The sequence below is a fragment of the Mercenaria mercenaria genome, chromosome 3 (assembly GCF_021730395.1).
Source record: "Mercenaria mercenaria strain notata chromosome 3, MADL_Memer_1, whole genome shotgun sequence".
NCBI classification, from domain to species: domain Eukaryota; kingdom Metazoa; phylum Mollusca; class Bivalvia; order Venerida; family Veneridae; genus Mercenaria; species Mercenaria mercenaria.
This window is the reverse complement of record NC_069363.1, coordinates 103,611,559-103,628,392: the sequence shown is the minus strand read 5'-3', so window position 1 is coordinate 103,628,392 and position 16,834 is coordinate 103,611,559. Positions and strand designations below refer to the sequence as shown.

The following is a 16,834-nucleotide window of genomic DNA, read 5'->3' as shown; positions in this document are numbered from 1 at the left end:
TGGTTCATTGTACTTACATTACAGAAAGCAAACTTTCAACTTATTTAAAGATGTAGATCAGTTTGTAAAGTGATTATTGTGTGTTTCAGAACCTTCTAATAAAGAAGTTAGCAACAAGGATGAGATCAGTCAGTGTGCGAACTGTGCTGAGTATGGTTTTACTACAGACTTCTATAAAGATGGTCGCTTCTGTAGTCAGACATGTATCAGAGCATTTGAAAGCAAGTAAGTTGATATTACTGTTTTATGCAATCATTGACAAATTAGTACAGAGCAGCTGAGTAATGATGTACATGGTTTTCATAGTCTGGAACTGCTTAATTAACTCAATAACTCTCAATATACTTGTAAGAAAAGAGTGCATTTAAAATCTGTGTTTTTGTACAATGAAAGTTATTGCAATACTTTGAGTGGGACAGTGATTATGTCAGTATGAAGTGGAAATACTTCGTGTCTCGGGTGACAGGCCTCAGGTTCACAATGTCTAATGTCCGTCTCCAAGCAATGGGATATTTACATAATATTTCATTTGACAAAATTCATGTGGTAAAATGTTATTTTGATTTAGTTAGTTATACTCTGTAACTTTTATTGCTTAGTATTACAGACAAAATGTGATTATTGTAAATCTGGTAAGTTAACAAACAACAGCAGAAATTTGTTCAGTCTCCTTTCAACAATTTGTATAACTGTATCAAGGGGTAGTACTGTGAAATCATTAATGTTCGTGGGGGACTAATTTTCGTGGATTTCGTGGTTGAGTCAATCCATGAAATTTAATCCCAACAAACAAGTAAAATCCCCATTCATTTTATGTTCAAAAGTTGAAATCCACAAATTCATATCCCCACGAAATTGTTGTTTCGACCAAAACCACATAATTTCATGCCCACGAAGTTAGATGATTTAACAGTAACCATGCAACTATATTATCAAATAGGATAGTATAATAGGTTAATAAACTCCCAAGATATAAAGAATATATCAGTGCTATATTGTAGTCAAGTGTGTTCATTTATCCGTCTGTCCACAATTCCTTTCTGGAAGCATACCTCTGAAACCTTTTAAATGAATTTTCGAAACGCTACATTTAAATGTAAGCTTTCATAATACAACAAGGTATATATTTAAAAACTTTTCCTAACCTGCTGGAAGGCTTTTCATAAAATTTGCATCAACTGATTAAAGTTTACGTTTCGTTTATAGACATCTGTGATTGCTAAGTTTTGTCATGTCAACTTGCTTTCCTTTAAATTAATTCTTCCACCCATTTCTGGTAGATGTACACCAAACTTCACCAGTTGACATTTGCCAAGCCTAGTTGTGCATATCCTCAGAATGTTCCGGTTCAATGGAGTTATAGGCCTTGATCCATCAAATTCTATGATATTGGGCTGATTTTATGGGATTTCCACCAGGCCTTACAGGAATAATCAGTGCCAAGCCTAATTGTGCATTTTGTGGGCATGTCCCAATTCAGTGATTTTCAGTGGAGTTATTTGCCCTTAATTTGTCATGATTTATATTGTTTGTGCAACTGCTCAGATACCACCAGTTGAAATTACACCAAATGGCGCGAAAGTGATTACTGCCAGTCTTACTTCTTGTGCATTTTCTGGTTCAGTGATTTTCAGAGAAATAATATTGTGACGCGCCTAGCTAGTATTTGATATAAATTGATGAAACCTCGCATGAGTTCTTGATCATGATATGAACTTTCGCACCTCCCATTTTTTGTCTGGCTCCGCCTCCTATTTCCATGAAATGGCCCCTGAAATAGTCAGAAATGCACACTTTCCCTGGTGACACGGCTAGCTCAAAAAGTATTCGATGTAAAGTGACAAAACTTTGCAAGACTCTGAATCATGATACGAACTTGCTCACCTTGTATTTTTCGTCTGGCTTTGCCCCAATATGTACAGAGTTATAGCCCCTGAAATAGTAAAAATATGCACATTTTCACCTTGTGAAGTGCCTAGCTCAAAAAGTGTTAGATATAAATTGATGAAAACTTGCATGAGTCTTTGTTATGTTATAAATTTGTGCATCTTCCATTTTTCATCTGACTCCACCCCCTATTTTCAAAGTTATGGCCCATGAAATATTCAACAATGCAGTATTTTAATCTAATGACGTGTCTAGCTCAAAAAGTATTTGGTGTAAATTCATGAAACCTTGCACAAGTCTTCATCATGATGTGACCTTGCACATTTGACGTTCTTCTTGAGATATTAGCACTTATTACAGAGTTATGGCCCTTGAAATAGCCCAAATAGTGGATTTTTTGTTTGTGATGCTCATAGCTTAAAAAGTGTTATATGGCCTAGAATAACGAATCCTTTATATAGAATGTTGAGGCTATGCCGCCTTAAGACTGCAAATATTTGAATTATTGCCCTTTATTTGTGACAAATGTACAAGTGGGGGCACACCCTGTGTCCTACAAACACATTCTAGTTTTGAGCAACTTCTCTTTCACCATTTGGCAGATTTTCACCACACATTACATGAGGCCTGGTTATGCATATCTTTAGTATGTTCCAGTTCAGTGATTTTAATGGTGTTCTTGCCCTTGATTTGTCGCACGCATACATATGCACGCATGAATTTCACCAAACCTCACTAGCGGCCATTATGAATGGTAGTTGTGCATATCATTGACATGTTCCAGTTTTATGATCTTCAGCAGAGTTATGACCCTTGATTTTCAAATTCTGTGATGTCTATGCTACATTTCTTATACCACTAGTTGGAATTCCATCAAACTTCACAGGAATAATCAATGCAAAGTCTAGCTGTGTATATATTTTGGAATGTTATTGTTTAGTTGTTAACACTTTAGTAATTGTTTTTCATATAATTTTTTAAATTAATATGGCATTTTACAGTGTCTGGTTGTTAAGTGGTAAAAGACATACGGTTTTCCTTAAAAAATCAAGCCCATTTAAAGCTTACTTTTAGAAGAAACTCACAACTACTACAGTAACAAGCTGCCTCAACAACATCTGTGATAAAATCTGTTGATGCATACTAACTTTAGTTATTGATTTAACATTATTTGAATTATATATATAGTTGTTATAGAATATATATTAGATTTTTTCTGTGTAAATGAAATTTTACCACTATACATGTGTGTCAAAATGCAGAAGACCCAGATGAACATATAAGTTTGAACTCGGTGTATGCCTGTCTGCCACAAAATATGAAAAATGGTTAATAATTTTCGATTTATGGATTTACAAGTTTGTCATAAGAGAGTACATTATCATTGTAGCAAGTTTTGCTTCAATCAGGAAACTTATACCAAAACAATACCAAAACCTGTAGCAGTTTCATATATTTACCAAAATCTATGGAAGCTGCTTCTTTTACCAAAAGCTATAGAAGTTACGTTATTTTCCTTTTTTGTCATATGAGGGAAGTTAAGAAGCTGGGAACCATTTCATTAATGTTAGATTTATTTTCCTGCATAGACATATAAGAGAAATAAAAAAGCAAGGAAACATGACAAGGATGGAACATTATTTTTCAGTAATATTTAAATAAAAAAGCAAGGAAACATGACAAGGATGGAACATTATTTTTCAGTAATATTTAAATAAAAAAGCAAGGAAACCATGTTAAATTAATTTATTTTTCCTTTGCAGACACATGAGAGAAGTAAAGAAGCAGGGAACCATGTCAAAGATGTTACATTATTTTTCCTTTGCAGACACATGAGAGAAGTAAAGAAGCAGGGAACCATGTCAAAGATGTTACATTATTTTTCCTTTGCAGACACATGAGAGAAGTAAAGAAGCAGGGAACCATGTCAAAGATGTTACATTATTTTTCCTTTGCAGACACATGAGAGTAAGAAGCAGGGACCATGTCAAGATGTTACATTATTTTTCCTTTGCAGACACATGAGAGAATAAGAAGCAGGGAACCATGTCAAAGATGTTACATTATTTTTCCTTCGAACATGAGAAAGTAAGAGCAGGAACCCTGTCAGATGTTCTATTTCTTTGAGCAAGAGAAGTAAAAAGGAAGCAGGGAACCATGGTAAAAAGATGGTTACATTATTTTTCCTTTGCAGACACATGAGAGAAGTAAAGAAGCAGGGAACCATGTCAAAGATGTTACATTATTTTTCCTTTGCAGACACATGAGAGAAGTAAAGAAGCAGGGAACCATGTCAAAGATGATACATTATTTTTCCTTTGCAGACACATGAGAGAAGTAAAGAAGCAGGGAACCATGTCAAAGATGATACTGAATATGAAAAAAGGGAAAAAGAAGTTACTGCTGAAAGATGGGGTACCAAAAGACAGGGACGTTAAGGCAGATCCACTAACACCAGGTATAGACAGGTTTAAGATTTTCATCTTACATGTCCCAGTCTAAGAAGTCTGGCATCTGATTGGTTTGAAAACAATTTTGATTTTGGCCAATGAGAAGATTGCATTCTTAGACTGGTCTCAATTCCTTAACCTTGGAACCAAGTAGGATTGATTTTAAGTGTAATTCTGTTACATTATGATGTATACTCGCTACCTGTCTTCACTTTGTAAATGAAACAGCAGCTTAAATATGCCGCACTTTGCAATACTAGTATTGAATTTCACATAAATTATTGTACCCCCCGAACAACAAAGCTGTAAGGTGGGGTATACTGGTTTCAGATTGTCTGTCCGTCCGAGCGTCTGTCCGTCCGTAGACCCAATCTTGTGCACACCATCTCTCCTAATCCCCTTGACACAATTTAATGAAACTTCACACAAGTGATCAGTAACAACAGTAGTTGTGCATGGGGCATGTTAGGTTCTTTTAGAAAAATGTTTTGCAGAGTTACCGGACTTCGTTTTTTGTTACTATACTATATACATAGACACAGTCTTGTGTGCACCATCTCTCCTCATCCCCTTGACACAGTTTAATGAAACTTCACACAAGTGATCAGTAACAACAGTAGTTGTGCATGGGGCATGTTAGGCTCTTTCAGAAAAATGTTTTGCAGAGTTACGGGACTTTGTTTTTTTTGTTGCTATACTATATACATAGACACAATCTTGTGCACACCATCTCTCCTCATCCCTTTGACACAATTTAATGAAACTTCACACAAGTGATCAGTAACAACAGTAGTTGTGCAATGGGCATGTTAGGCTCTTTCAAAAAAATAATTGCAGAGTTAAGGGACTTTGTTTTTCGTTAACATACTATGTACATATAGCCTACATATGCAATCTTGTGCGCGCCTAATCTTCCGAACCCTTGCACACAATTTAATGAAACTTCACACAAGTGATCAGTACCAACCCAAGTTGTGCATGGTGCATGTTACGTTCTTTTAGATAAATATTCTGCAGAGTTATGGGACTTTGTTTCTTGTTAACATACTATGTTCTTACAGTCTGCATATGCAATCTTGTGCGCGCCCAATCCTCCAAACCCTTGCACACAATTTAATGAAACTTCACACAAGTGATCAGTACCAACCCTAGTTGTCCATGGTGCATGTTAAGTTCTTTTAGATAAATATTCTGCATAGTTATGGGACTTTGTTTTTTGTTACTATACTGTATACATACAGTCTATATACATACAGTCCACATAATTATGCAATCTTGTGTGCGTCAAATTGCAATGTACTGTGTCAGTGCATGCGGGAGGTACATTCATCACCTTTAGTGATAGCTCAAGTTTTTACATTTTACAATCTTTAAGGAAAGAAATCAAAAGCATTTGTTTGGACAAGATATCTGGAGCAAGAAAAAGCTGTGGAGGCCCCTGCTAGACTCTTTAAAAATGTGAGTATACATTGTTGTTCTAAATATAAATGTAATGCATTGTGATCCATTTTTAGACAAGTAAGGCCTGAACAGATTTTTTTTGTTAGTAATTTACCCTGAAGCAGAAGAAAACACGTTTTTATCAACCCACCGGTACTTATCCACAGTTAAATATGGTTTGATCTCTCAGTCACAAATGTTTATTTCCTAACTTTTAAAGCATAGGGAAGTTTTTCTTAAATCATGGGTCATGGATAAAAAGCAATATATTCAATATACAGATCAATGTTTTGTCACTTTATCTGTCTGTTCATCCTTCAGTCACAAAAGATAGATCCTTTCTAAACTTATATTGCACTAGAAATATATTTATGAAACTTGAATTAAAGATTGTAGGTTTTTTGGAGGAACTGTTGATTTTCAATTAAATTTCAATTTAAAGCAATGTGGATCCTACAGAAGCAAATATGAGGAATCCCTCTGCCATTTTTGCTGATCAGTGGTCTTGTTTTACAATGTTCTGACAATCCTTTTTTTTTTTAATTGGCTAAAGGCTGAAAGCCTTTTGACGAGTCATTGCTATCCAACGATTCTCTAAATGGACCAAATAACACAGTGAAGGGATGTAGTTCCATTAGATTTCTCAAACTTCAAACAGTTCACTGCATGAATGAAGTTAAGTTGTGTCAATTCCCTTTGCTATGACCAATATACGATGTAATCTGTCATATTTATGACTTGTAATTGTGCAATTCTCGAATGTAACTCATTAAGCATAAATGTGCATTTGAAGAATTGCGCAGGCTTACAAAGCTTGGGTAACATCCAGCGAAAGACAAAAAATAGTTCCAGCAGGGCTCCAGATAAGATGCGTATTAGCGTAAATTACGTATAGAAATAATGCAAATACGCATGTCTAATAATTTCTAAGCGTATAAAAACGTATATAAAATTACAGAAACGCACACAATGCTTTTTTAAAAACAAAATCTGAATCGTCTGGATGCGTTAGGTAACATAGCCGATCAGCCTTAATTCTCCCACATTGAACGTAAACACGCATCGTATGATTTCAATAAACTTTGCATGGGTTGAATTTTGCAGTCAGTAAACGGATAAATTATCGGAAGAAGAAGCTCTTACTGGTTTGTTTAGTTACTACTGATATTAAAAATGATTTTAATTCTTATTTTTCGAGAAATAAACAAATCGGCGAAACATTAAATTGTATTTTCTTGTAGTTTTTGAAATCAAAAGTAGATCGTCTATGTTTGGCGAAACGAAACAACTTTTTTATGAAAAGATTTAAGTAAGAGGTAATTTAACCGTAAACTTCAATGTCAGATACTGCCAATTGCTGCTAAATGTCTTCGTATCATCACAATTTGTAAAATATATTGTTCAAACAGGAGAAAAGTGTAATCGTATTCGGATATAATATTTTGGGTAAATATCAAGCTGTGTTATGAAATTTTAAGAAAAAAACTGAAAACAAACTGAAACTGGTAGACTATACTGTCAGTACATCAATCATTAGCCGACTCAGGCCATTCAGGCCTTTGATTTATTTCAGCCATTTCCCTCGGTGAAGAACAATTTCCGAGTTGGAATGAAACTGGAAGGTGTTGACCCAATGCATCAATCAAAGTTCTGTGTTCTCAGTGTAGCAGAGGTCAGCGGGTACAGAGTAAGGTTACATTTTGACGGATACTCTGAGTGCTTTGATTTCTGGGTAGACATTGACTCACCATTCATATTTCCTGTCGGATTTTGTGAAAAACTTGGAAAAACACTCCAACCACCTAAAGGTAACGCACAGTTGAGAAATTGTCTTTTCAGAAAATATTTCATTCCTGTATTAAGGTTTGATTTAACATTTAATTCAACAAATCTGAACTAGGTTCATTATTTAAAGTACTAGGTGTGTTGCATAAACTGCCTTGAAACAGGATATCAAATTTATAAACAAAGATTTAAAGATAGAACTCGGGAATTTTTGATATTCGTATGTTGTCAGTCACTTTCAAAGAATCGAATATATATGTTTAACATTTCTTTTGAACAGTTTTTAACAGTATTTTCAGTTTGATATGTAATTATAGTCATTTAATTAACATTACTTGTTATCATTTATTACTGGCCCGATATCTTTTCTGATGAGAATCTGATGCGATGAATGAATGAATGAATGACTTTTCACGTACTGTCTCTTGTTGTTGTTTTTAGCTCACCTGTCACAAAGTGACAAGGTGAGCTTTTGTGATCGTGCGGTGTCCATCGTCCGTGCGTCCGTCCGTGCGTCCGTCCGTAAACTTTTGCTTGTGACCACTCTAGAGGTCACATTTTTCATGGGATCTTTATGAAAGTTGGTCAGAATGTTCATCTTGATGATATCTAGGTCAAGTTCGAAACTGGGTCACGTGCCGTCAAAAACTAGGTCAGTAGGTCTAAAAATAGAAAAACCTTGTGACCTCTCTAGAGGCCATATATTTCACAAGATCTTCATGAAAATTGGTCAGAATGTTCACCTTGATATCTAGGTCAAGTTCGAAACTGGGTCACGTGCCATTAAAAACTAGGTCAGTAGGTCTAAAAATAGAAAAACCTTGTGACCTCTCTAGAGGCCATATATTTCACAAGATCTTCATGAAAATTGGTCAGAACGTTCACCTTGATGATATCTAGGTCAAGTTCGAAACTGGGTCACGTGCCATCAAAAACTAGGTCAGTAGGTCAAATAATAGAAAAACCTTGTGACCTCTCTAAAGGCCATATTTTTCATGGGATCTGTATGAAAGTTGGTCTGAATGTTCATCTTGATGATATATAGGTTAGGTTCGAAACTGGGTCACGTGCGTTCAAAAACTAGGTCAGTAGGTCTCAAAATAGAAAAAAATTGTGACCTCTCTAGAGGCCATATATTTCATGAGATCTTCATGAAAATTGGTCAGAATGTTCATCTTGATGATATCTAGGTCAAGTTCGAAAGTGGGTCACGTGCCATCAAAAACTAGGTCAGTAGGTCAAATAATAGAAAAACCTTGTGACCTTTCTAGAGGCCATATTTTTCATGGGATCTGTATGAAAGTTGGTCTGAATGTTCATCTTGATGATATCTAGGTGAAGTTCGAAACTGGGTCATGTGCCATCAAAAACTAGGTCAGTAGGTCAAATAATAGAAAAACATTGTGACCTCTCTAAAGGCCATATTTTTCATGGGATCTGTATGAAAATTGGTCTGAATGTTCATCTTGATGATATCTAGGTCAAGTTCGAAACAGGGTCATGTGCGGTCAAAAACTAGGTCAGTAGGTCTAAAAATAGAAAAACCTTGTGACCTCTCTAGAGGCCATACTTGTGAATGGATCTCCATAAAAATTGGTCAGAATGTTCACCTTGATGATATCTAGGTCAAGTTTGAAACTGGGTCACGTGCCTTAAAAAACTAGGTCAGTAGGTCAAATAATAAAAATACCTTGTGACCTCTCTAGAGGCCATACTTTTCATGGGATCTGTATGAAAGTTGGTCTGGATGTTCATCATGATGATATCTAGTTCAAGTTTGAAACTGGGTCAACTGCGGTCAAAAACTAGGTCAGTAGGTCTAAAATTATTAAAATCTTTTGACCTTTCTAGAGGCCATATTTTTCAATGGATCTTCATGAAAATTGATCTGAATGTTCACCTCGATGATATCTAGGTCATTTTCGAAACTGGGTCACATGCAATCAAAAACTAGGCCAGTAGGTATAAAAATAGAAAAACCTTGTGACCTCTCTAGAGGCCATATTTTTCATGAGATCTTCATGAAAATTAGTGAGAATGTTCACCTTGATGATATCTAGGCAAAGTTCAAAACAGGGTCACGTACCTTCGAAAACTAGGTCAATAGGTCAAATAATAGAAAAACCTTGTGACCTCTCTAGAGACCATATTTGTCAATGGATCTTCATGAAAATTGGTCAGAATTTTTATTTTGATAATATTTAGGTCAAGTTCAAAACTGGGTCACATGAGCTCAAAAACTAGGTCACTATGTCAAATAATAGAAAAAACGATGTCATACTCAAAACTGGGTCATGTGGGAAGAGGTGAGCGATTCAGGACCATCATGGTCCTCTTGTTTTAAAGAGGAATATTTGACCTGACAGGAGATTGAAAATTTGATCTTTCAAGTTGGGGAGGGGGGCATGTTGGAATCATGTTATGATGCTATTTGTAACAATGGTTTCCAAAATGATTTTGACCTGATAAAAAGGATGATATTTGAACATATTATATAGTTTGATTTACTTGACATTTTCAGGGTTCAGTGTGGATGAATTCTTGTGGACGTCTTACCTGAAATTAACCAAAGGTGTTCCAGCTCCTAAATCTCTCTTCTCTAACCAGCCAGTCCAGGTAATTTTTTCCATTTGCTTGTCAGTCTACTTACCTAAAATCGTGAAAGAATGTTTTCCCATATTGCTATCTAACCTATCTAACATAATGCCATAGACATTTGTTCCAGTGTAATTTGTAATAAAATGTTTTGTGTAGTAGTGAATTGCTAAGATATGTATTGATTTATGATGTAATTTGTTGAGAGATAAATGTTACTATGTATCAGGATTTAAAAGTAAACAGGGATAGACCAATTTCTAATGTTGGCAAAACTTGTGGTCCAATCCTTTTGTCTTATCGCACATTTGCAAAGTTACTGAATATTTCTTAATGTACAGTAGTATTATATATGTCTTGATGTAATGATAGTTTGTTGTTGTATATATATTTACATATGTATCTGTATATTATTGTCTTGATGTACATTTACCATAATGTCTTGTGTGATAATTGCAATAAAAAATGATTAAACTAAACTAAAAAAGTAAACAGTTGCCCAGAAATCAGTAGAAATCAAGTCACCAAATTTTGCCATTGAAAAGAATCTACGGTATCTGGCAGGTGACATTTGTCAAACGCATTTCTGTGTTTATAGTCTGTGACACCAAATCTGTTCCGCGTTGGGAGTAAACTTGAGGCTGTGGACAAGAAGAATTCATCATTGATCTGTGTAGCGAGTGTGGCAGATACCCTTGGCGACAAAGTCCTCATACATTTTGACAGCTGGGAAGATAACTATGACTACTGGTGTGACATGACGTCACCGTTCATTCATCCAATTGGATACTGTGAGGAAAATGAACTTGTTCTTTCTCCGCCATTAGGTAAGTTACTACACAATTTGGATTGAAGTTATTTAGTGTTGCTGCAAGGTATAGTTACTATATGCTTTTATAAAGGCCATGCGGGTAAAGGGTTCCTCGTGATACTTGAAAAAAGACTTGTGTGACACATTGACCGTTTAAAACCTAACCTATAGCTGTAAATATTATTTCTGCATTGTCTGTGTATTATAACAGTAGAACACCATCGGGTCAAAGTTTCAAAGAGCTTGAGTTATCAAAATATAGAAAACATGAAGAAAATGGCTTTGGCCCCATGAATTTCCCGAATCAGCCCACATGCTGAAGTGGTTTGCCTTCAATCCAGCAGTGTTTTATTGTGTATGTATTTTTTGCACTAAGAATGTTTCTTTATTTACTTGTTCAGACTGGAAAGATGTCAATGCATTTACTTGGGAGAAGTTCCTGAATAAATCAAAATCTCAACAGGTGCCTGCTAGAGCTTTCAAACCAGTAAGTTTAAAAAAATTGCTTTGATACTGTTATATTTAAAATTTGTATTGAGATTGCCAGATGTTTTCAGACTAGTAAAAATAAAAAAAATATTGAGATTGCCAGATGTTTTCAGACAATGAATTAAAAAATTATACTGAGACTGCCTTTAGACCTGCAAAACCATGGTAACTGTAAATGTGAAGGTTACGTAGACTGTTTTGGATGTACATCTCTACTTGCATGACAAGAGATGTATCTTCACTTGTGTGACAAGAGATTAACAAAATGATTGTGAAATGATACTTGCAACAGTTTGCCGAACAAGGTTATTTCAGTTGGTAAAGCATGAGGCAGTGTATTGAGTTGTCAGTTTCATACTCCCAAGTGTGCAGTAGGTTTCAATGATGATCTGACTGATGACAGTGTGTCTGAAGTCATTCACCACCACTGCTGAGTCAACATCAGTGTTGTAACTTTTGACAGAATTCTGGCCCCAATTTCTCAGAAATTTAAGTAATTACTTAAGCCTGTAATGTTAAAAAATTTGCAGTTGCCTAGTAAGTTTTTGTTATTAAATGTGTTTTTTTTTTCTGTAACAATGTATTTATAGTTCAATTACACTTTGGTTAACAGTATTTGTCTGCAGTACTTATTTCAGTCATGCAAATATGATATTTTTATTTAACCAAGACATAACAAACTTAAGTATTTGCTTAAGTATATTTTTTATTTCTGTACTTTGTTTTCTGTTAAATTTATAACCATTGTGTTTTGATCTATGAAATAGTCATACATGTATGTGGTTCTGATATAGATGAAAAAATCAACATTGAAGATCTATGCATAAAGTGCAGAAACAAGCATTTGAAATAACAGACTTGGCTAAGCAATAACCTTTAGATTTTTTAGCTCACCTCAGCACAAAGTGCTCAAAGGTGAGCTTTAGTGATCGCCCTGTGTCCGTTGTCCGTCGTCGTACATCCACATCCGTCGTCAACAATTTGACTGTTAACACTCTAGAGGTCACAATTTTGGCCCAAACTTGATGAAACTTGGTCAGAATGTTATCCTCAATAAAATCTTGGACAAGTTTGATATTGGGTCATCTGGGGTCAAAAACTAGGTCACCAGGTCAAAACAAAGGAAAAGCTTGTTAACACTCCAGAGGTCACAATTTTGGCCCGATCTTAATGGAACTTGGTCAGAATGTTACCCTCAATAAAATCTTGGACGAGTTTGATATTGGGTCATCTGGGGGTAAAAAACCAGGTCACCAGGTCAAATCAAAGGAAAAGCTTGTTAACACTCTGGAGGTCACAATTTGGGCCAAATCTTAATGAAACTTGGTCAGAATGTTACCCTCAACAAAATCTTGGACGAGTTGATAATGGGTCATCCAGGGTCAAAAATTAGGTCACCGGGTCAAATCAAAGGAAAACCTTGTTAACACTGTAGAGGCCATATTTATGACTGTATCTTCATGAAACTTAGTCAAATTGTCAATCATGATGTTCTCAAGGTCCATTTTGAATCTGGGTCATGTAGGATCAAAAACTAGGTCACCAGTGGAAAAGCTATTTAACACTGTAGACGCCACATTTGTGACCAGATCTTAATGAAATTAGGCCAGAATGTTAATCTTGATGTTCTTTAAGTCATATTCAAATCTGGGTCAGGTAGGGTCAAAAACTAGGTCACTAGGTCAAATCAAACGAAAAACTTGTTAACACTCTAGAGGCCACATTTATGACTGTATCTTCACGAAACTTAGTCAGAATGTTAATCTTGGTGATCTTTAGGTCAGGGTCGAATCTGGGTCATGTCTTTTCAAAAACTAGGTCACTGGATCGTATCGAAAGAAAAGCTATTTAACACTTTAGAGGCCACATTTATGACCATATCTTATTGAAACTTGGTCAGAATGTTAATCTTGATGATCTTTAGGTCAGTAGGTCAGGTGAGCGATACAGGGCCTTCATGGCCCTCTTGTTATGAAATTGGGGTCATATTATCCACAGTTTAGGTTAACTGACTGCTGCTAAATAAGTGTAATACTGTTGAAAAATTGCGTTAAACCTATTAAAACAAATATGTTTAAAGCTTGCTTCCGTTATTTTTCAGAGACAGCCTATTTCATTTGAACCCGGTATGAAAGTTGAAGTAGTTGATAAACGTAACCCTCTGCTGGTCAGAGTGGCCACGATTGAGGAGGTAGAGAACTATATGGTGAAAATCCACTTTGACGGCTGGTCCGACATCTATGATTACTGGCTAGAGGACGATTCCCCAGACCTACATCCACCTGGTTGGTGTGCCAAAACTGGGCACCCTCTTGTTCCACCCATCAGTAAGTATCCTCTACAGCTATATTCTGTACCGTCCACACTTACAGTCTAGGAGATACTCCCTAGACATATATTCTACTTATTGTTGCACATTCTTACGTTCTATCTAGGAAATGGTATAACATACGTTTGCTTGTATCTTTGCTTCAGTTTAAGCAACACTGGGACTATATTAAAGCTTTTCCAGCTTTTGAAGGTGAGGACGATCCCTAGTGCACACATGGGCATTATCACAGACACAAGCTTGTATCTCAGTATTACCGCAGACCTTTTGAAGCAAAGCGAGGTTCAAAGTGAGAGGCAAATGCAATTTCAGGGACCTTAACCACTCTGCTACTAATGCTTTATACGCTCTTGATTAAATTTTGGAATTGATTTAAGATACTTGATAAAATTATGCATTTATCCGTTAGCTTACATTGAATCCCTTGTATAGTTACAGAAATATGGTCATACCACGGCACCATTTGCATTTGGCAGTATCGTATAGGTTTTTCACCAAGCATAAGTATTAAAATCTTCAGCCTAAGAAACAGAAATTTAATATTTTGTGATTTTCTGCTTAATTTAAAATCTTGCAATTCAACAACGTTTTATGAAGTTTCCTAAATGATCTGCTGGACACCTTCCAGATGTTGTATTGGTTGAGAAGTTTTATTATTAACAGGTACGCAGAAGTTGGTACTTTCTAGTCTTTGGCCTTCATCAGCAGTTTGACAGTTTCAAAAACAGAAGAATTAATTAAAACCAGTTCACTTACTGTTTTAAGAGTTGCTTATTCCTACTTTCTTCTACCCATATTTCTTTCAGCTCCTCAAGATTTAGTGGTAACAACGGGACCTGGTGTATGTCCTACTCCAGGCTGTAAAGGGATTGGACACATTAAAGGACCTAAATACTCTGGACATCACAGGTATATCAAATTAATATATGCTCAAGTATGTATAAGGGTAAAATAAACTTAATTCACGAAGCTTCAAGGTTCAACCACAAAGTAATCCGCTTTAAAACTGTTTTCTACCCTACTTCTTCACACGAGAAAGATATCAGTCTTATTTAATAAATAGAATATCAGTAGTGTAAGTTTATTTTCAAGACTTTATGTATTTTTTTGTATCTGAGTAACTGAAAAATATCAGTGAAGTATCTTGTACCTGTGTATTGCAGTACATTTGGATGTCCGTATTCCGATATCAACATGAACAAGGAGTCTGTACTGGGTGATAGATTAAGCTCTGTGACAATCAGACCGGAAGACACCGGATCCAGATACTATGATGATCAAAGAACTTCGCCAGACTCTAAGTATGACATTATATTACTTCACATTTTTGACAACATAACACTTGAATTGAATTACCTTGAAACAGCAGTCAGGATTTCCTTCATTTGAAATGTTAATGAATAAACACATTGAATATTTAAGTGTTCACCTGTTCTGGAAGTAAATTTACAAGATATTTCTAATTGCAAATTTCCTTGTCTATATATGAAAAAAATTTTGATTTAGAAACAGTTATAAGCTTTGTTTTTAACTGAATATCAACTATAATTATGAATGTATATCTGTTTCAGGAAACATGCTGATGCCTCACAACATGGTGACATACCTAAAAAACTTGGCAGAGGACGAAAACCCAAGTAAGTGGAAAGACTTTAACGGACATCAAGCTACTTTACACTGATTTATTATTATGTCATGTGACAAAGATCCTTTAGAAATAACTGCATTCAGAGAAGGAAGAACGAATCCAAGACCCCAAATAAAACCATACATCTGTGTATGTATGAGTACATGCATACTGCATAAACACACAATAACAGATAAAGCATATCAGCAGCACAGAAAAAGAAGACACATAAAGGATTAGATCTGTAATTTTTCAGTACCGGTCCTGATTTTAGGCATTTTGACTGCCAGAATTTCCCTGTATGTACATGTATCTCCATTGAAAAAGTACATTCAAGCCTTAGAAAGTAGGTTTTCAGGCTTCATTTATCCACCGAAATCCCAGGTCTGAATACAGAGCACTACCATGGAATAACCATTTGGTAAACACGATTGGGAAGTTTGAATCAGTTAATTGTGCACAGACCCTTCCTTTTAATCTTAGGCTTGCTCCAAGTTAAAGGACAGTGTAAATAAAAAAAATCCTGCCAGGTAAACCCCTGACATACCTACTTACACAATATGAAGTATGGAAAAAGAGCATGAAAAGTATAAAGACGTTAGGAAAATGAGAGAGAAAGGTTTTAAAATGTTCATGAAAATGAGCAAAAAATTTATAAAACATCCTTCAATCTTGATTTCAGGAGTTACTATGTAGCCTTAGAAGAACAGAAAGCAGCAAGGGAGAAAGAACGCTTAGAAAAAGGTAAGTAAATTTACATCAACACATTTTCTTTTATTCTGAACAGATTTTCTGTCACAACAGCTATTATATAACTAAACTTTTGTGTATAAAGTATTACTCTATTCCAAGGTATATGTTCTCTGTGATGATTTAACAAATTACATTGTGTCTGTCAAATGTTATTCATGTGAGAAATGCATTTTTTGCAGTGAACAAGTTTGTACCAGTGCAGAATCCTCTAGTTTACTTCTGAAATACTTGTGACAAAATGGCGGTAAGCCAAACAACAAACAAAAAAACATGCCCCTTTTCAAGTTTTTTGTTTGTTTGTTTTTGGATTAATGCCATTTTTCGACAGTTTTTCAGTTTAAAGCCAGAATTTTAAAAAATTCTAAATTAAATGTTTAAAAATATTTGTATATTTTCATAAACTTCAACATTCTTTATTCTAACATATGTTTGTTTCAGAAGAAACCCTGAGACAGGGAATCCATAATTCTGTGTTCTCATCATCTATGATCTCAGCTCCTAAACCTGATGTACCATTATGTTGGGAACAACACTGCAAGCTGTTGCCAGGGGTTACCAGTATACGTGGTAACGATGTCAACAAATGGACCATAGATCAGGTGGCAGCCTTTATTAACACGCTCCCAGGATGTGAAGAGCAGGCAAAGCTCTTCAAGGAGGAGGTGAGA

General features: G+C 35.5%; 1 protein-coding gene across 4 annotated transcripts in view; it reads left to right on the top strand.

The window, feature by feature from the left end:
* LOC123523785 (lethal(3)malignant brain tumor-like protein 3) overlaps positions 1–16,834 on the top strand; it is a 45,110-nt gene that overhangs the window by 25,080 nt on the left and 3,196 nt on the right. For all 4 annotated transcript variants that reach the window (XM_045301439.2, XM_053539578.1, XM_053539579.1 and 1 more), the window contains exons 7-19: positions 90–225; positions 4,212–4,345; positions 5,713–5,795; positions 7,351–7,585; positions 10,084–10,178; positions 10,756–10,984; positions 11,370–11,455; positions 13,559–13,784; positions 14,593–14,695; positions 14,950–15,087; positions 15,358–15,423; positions 16,096–16,157; positions 16,605–16,828. In XM_045301439.2, the coding sequence (XP_045157374.2) occupies positions 90–225; positions 4,212–4,345; positions 5,713–5,795; positions 7,351–7,585; positions 10,084–10,178; positions 10,756–10,984; positions 11,370–11,455; positions 13,559–13,784; positions 14,593–14,695; positions 14,950–15,087; positions 15,358–15,423; positions 16,096–16,157; positions 16,605–16,828 (1,817 nt within the window). The remainder of the gene's footprint in view (positions 1–89; positions 226–4,211; positions 4,346–5,712; positions 5,796–7,350; positions 7,586–10,083; positions 10,179–10,755; positions 10,985–11,369; positions 11,456–13,558; positions 13,785–14,592; positions 14,696–14,949; positions 15,088–15,357; positions 15,424–16,095; positions 16,158–16,604; positions 16,829–16,834) is intronic.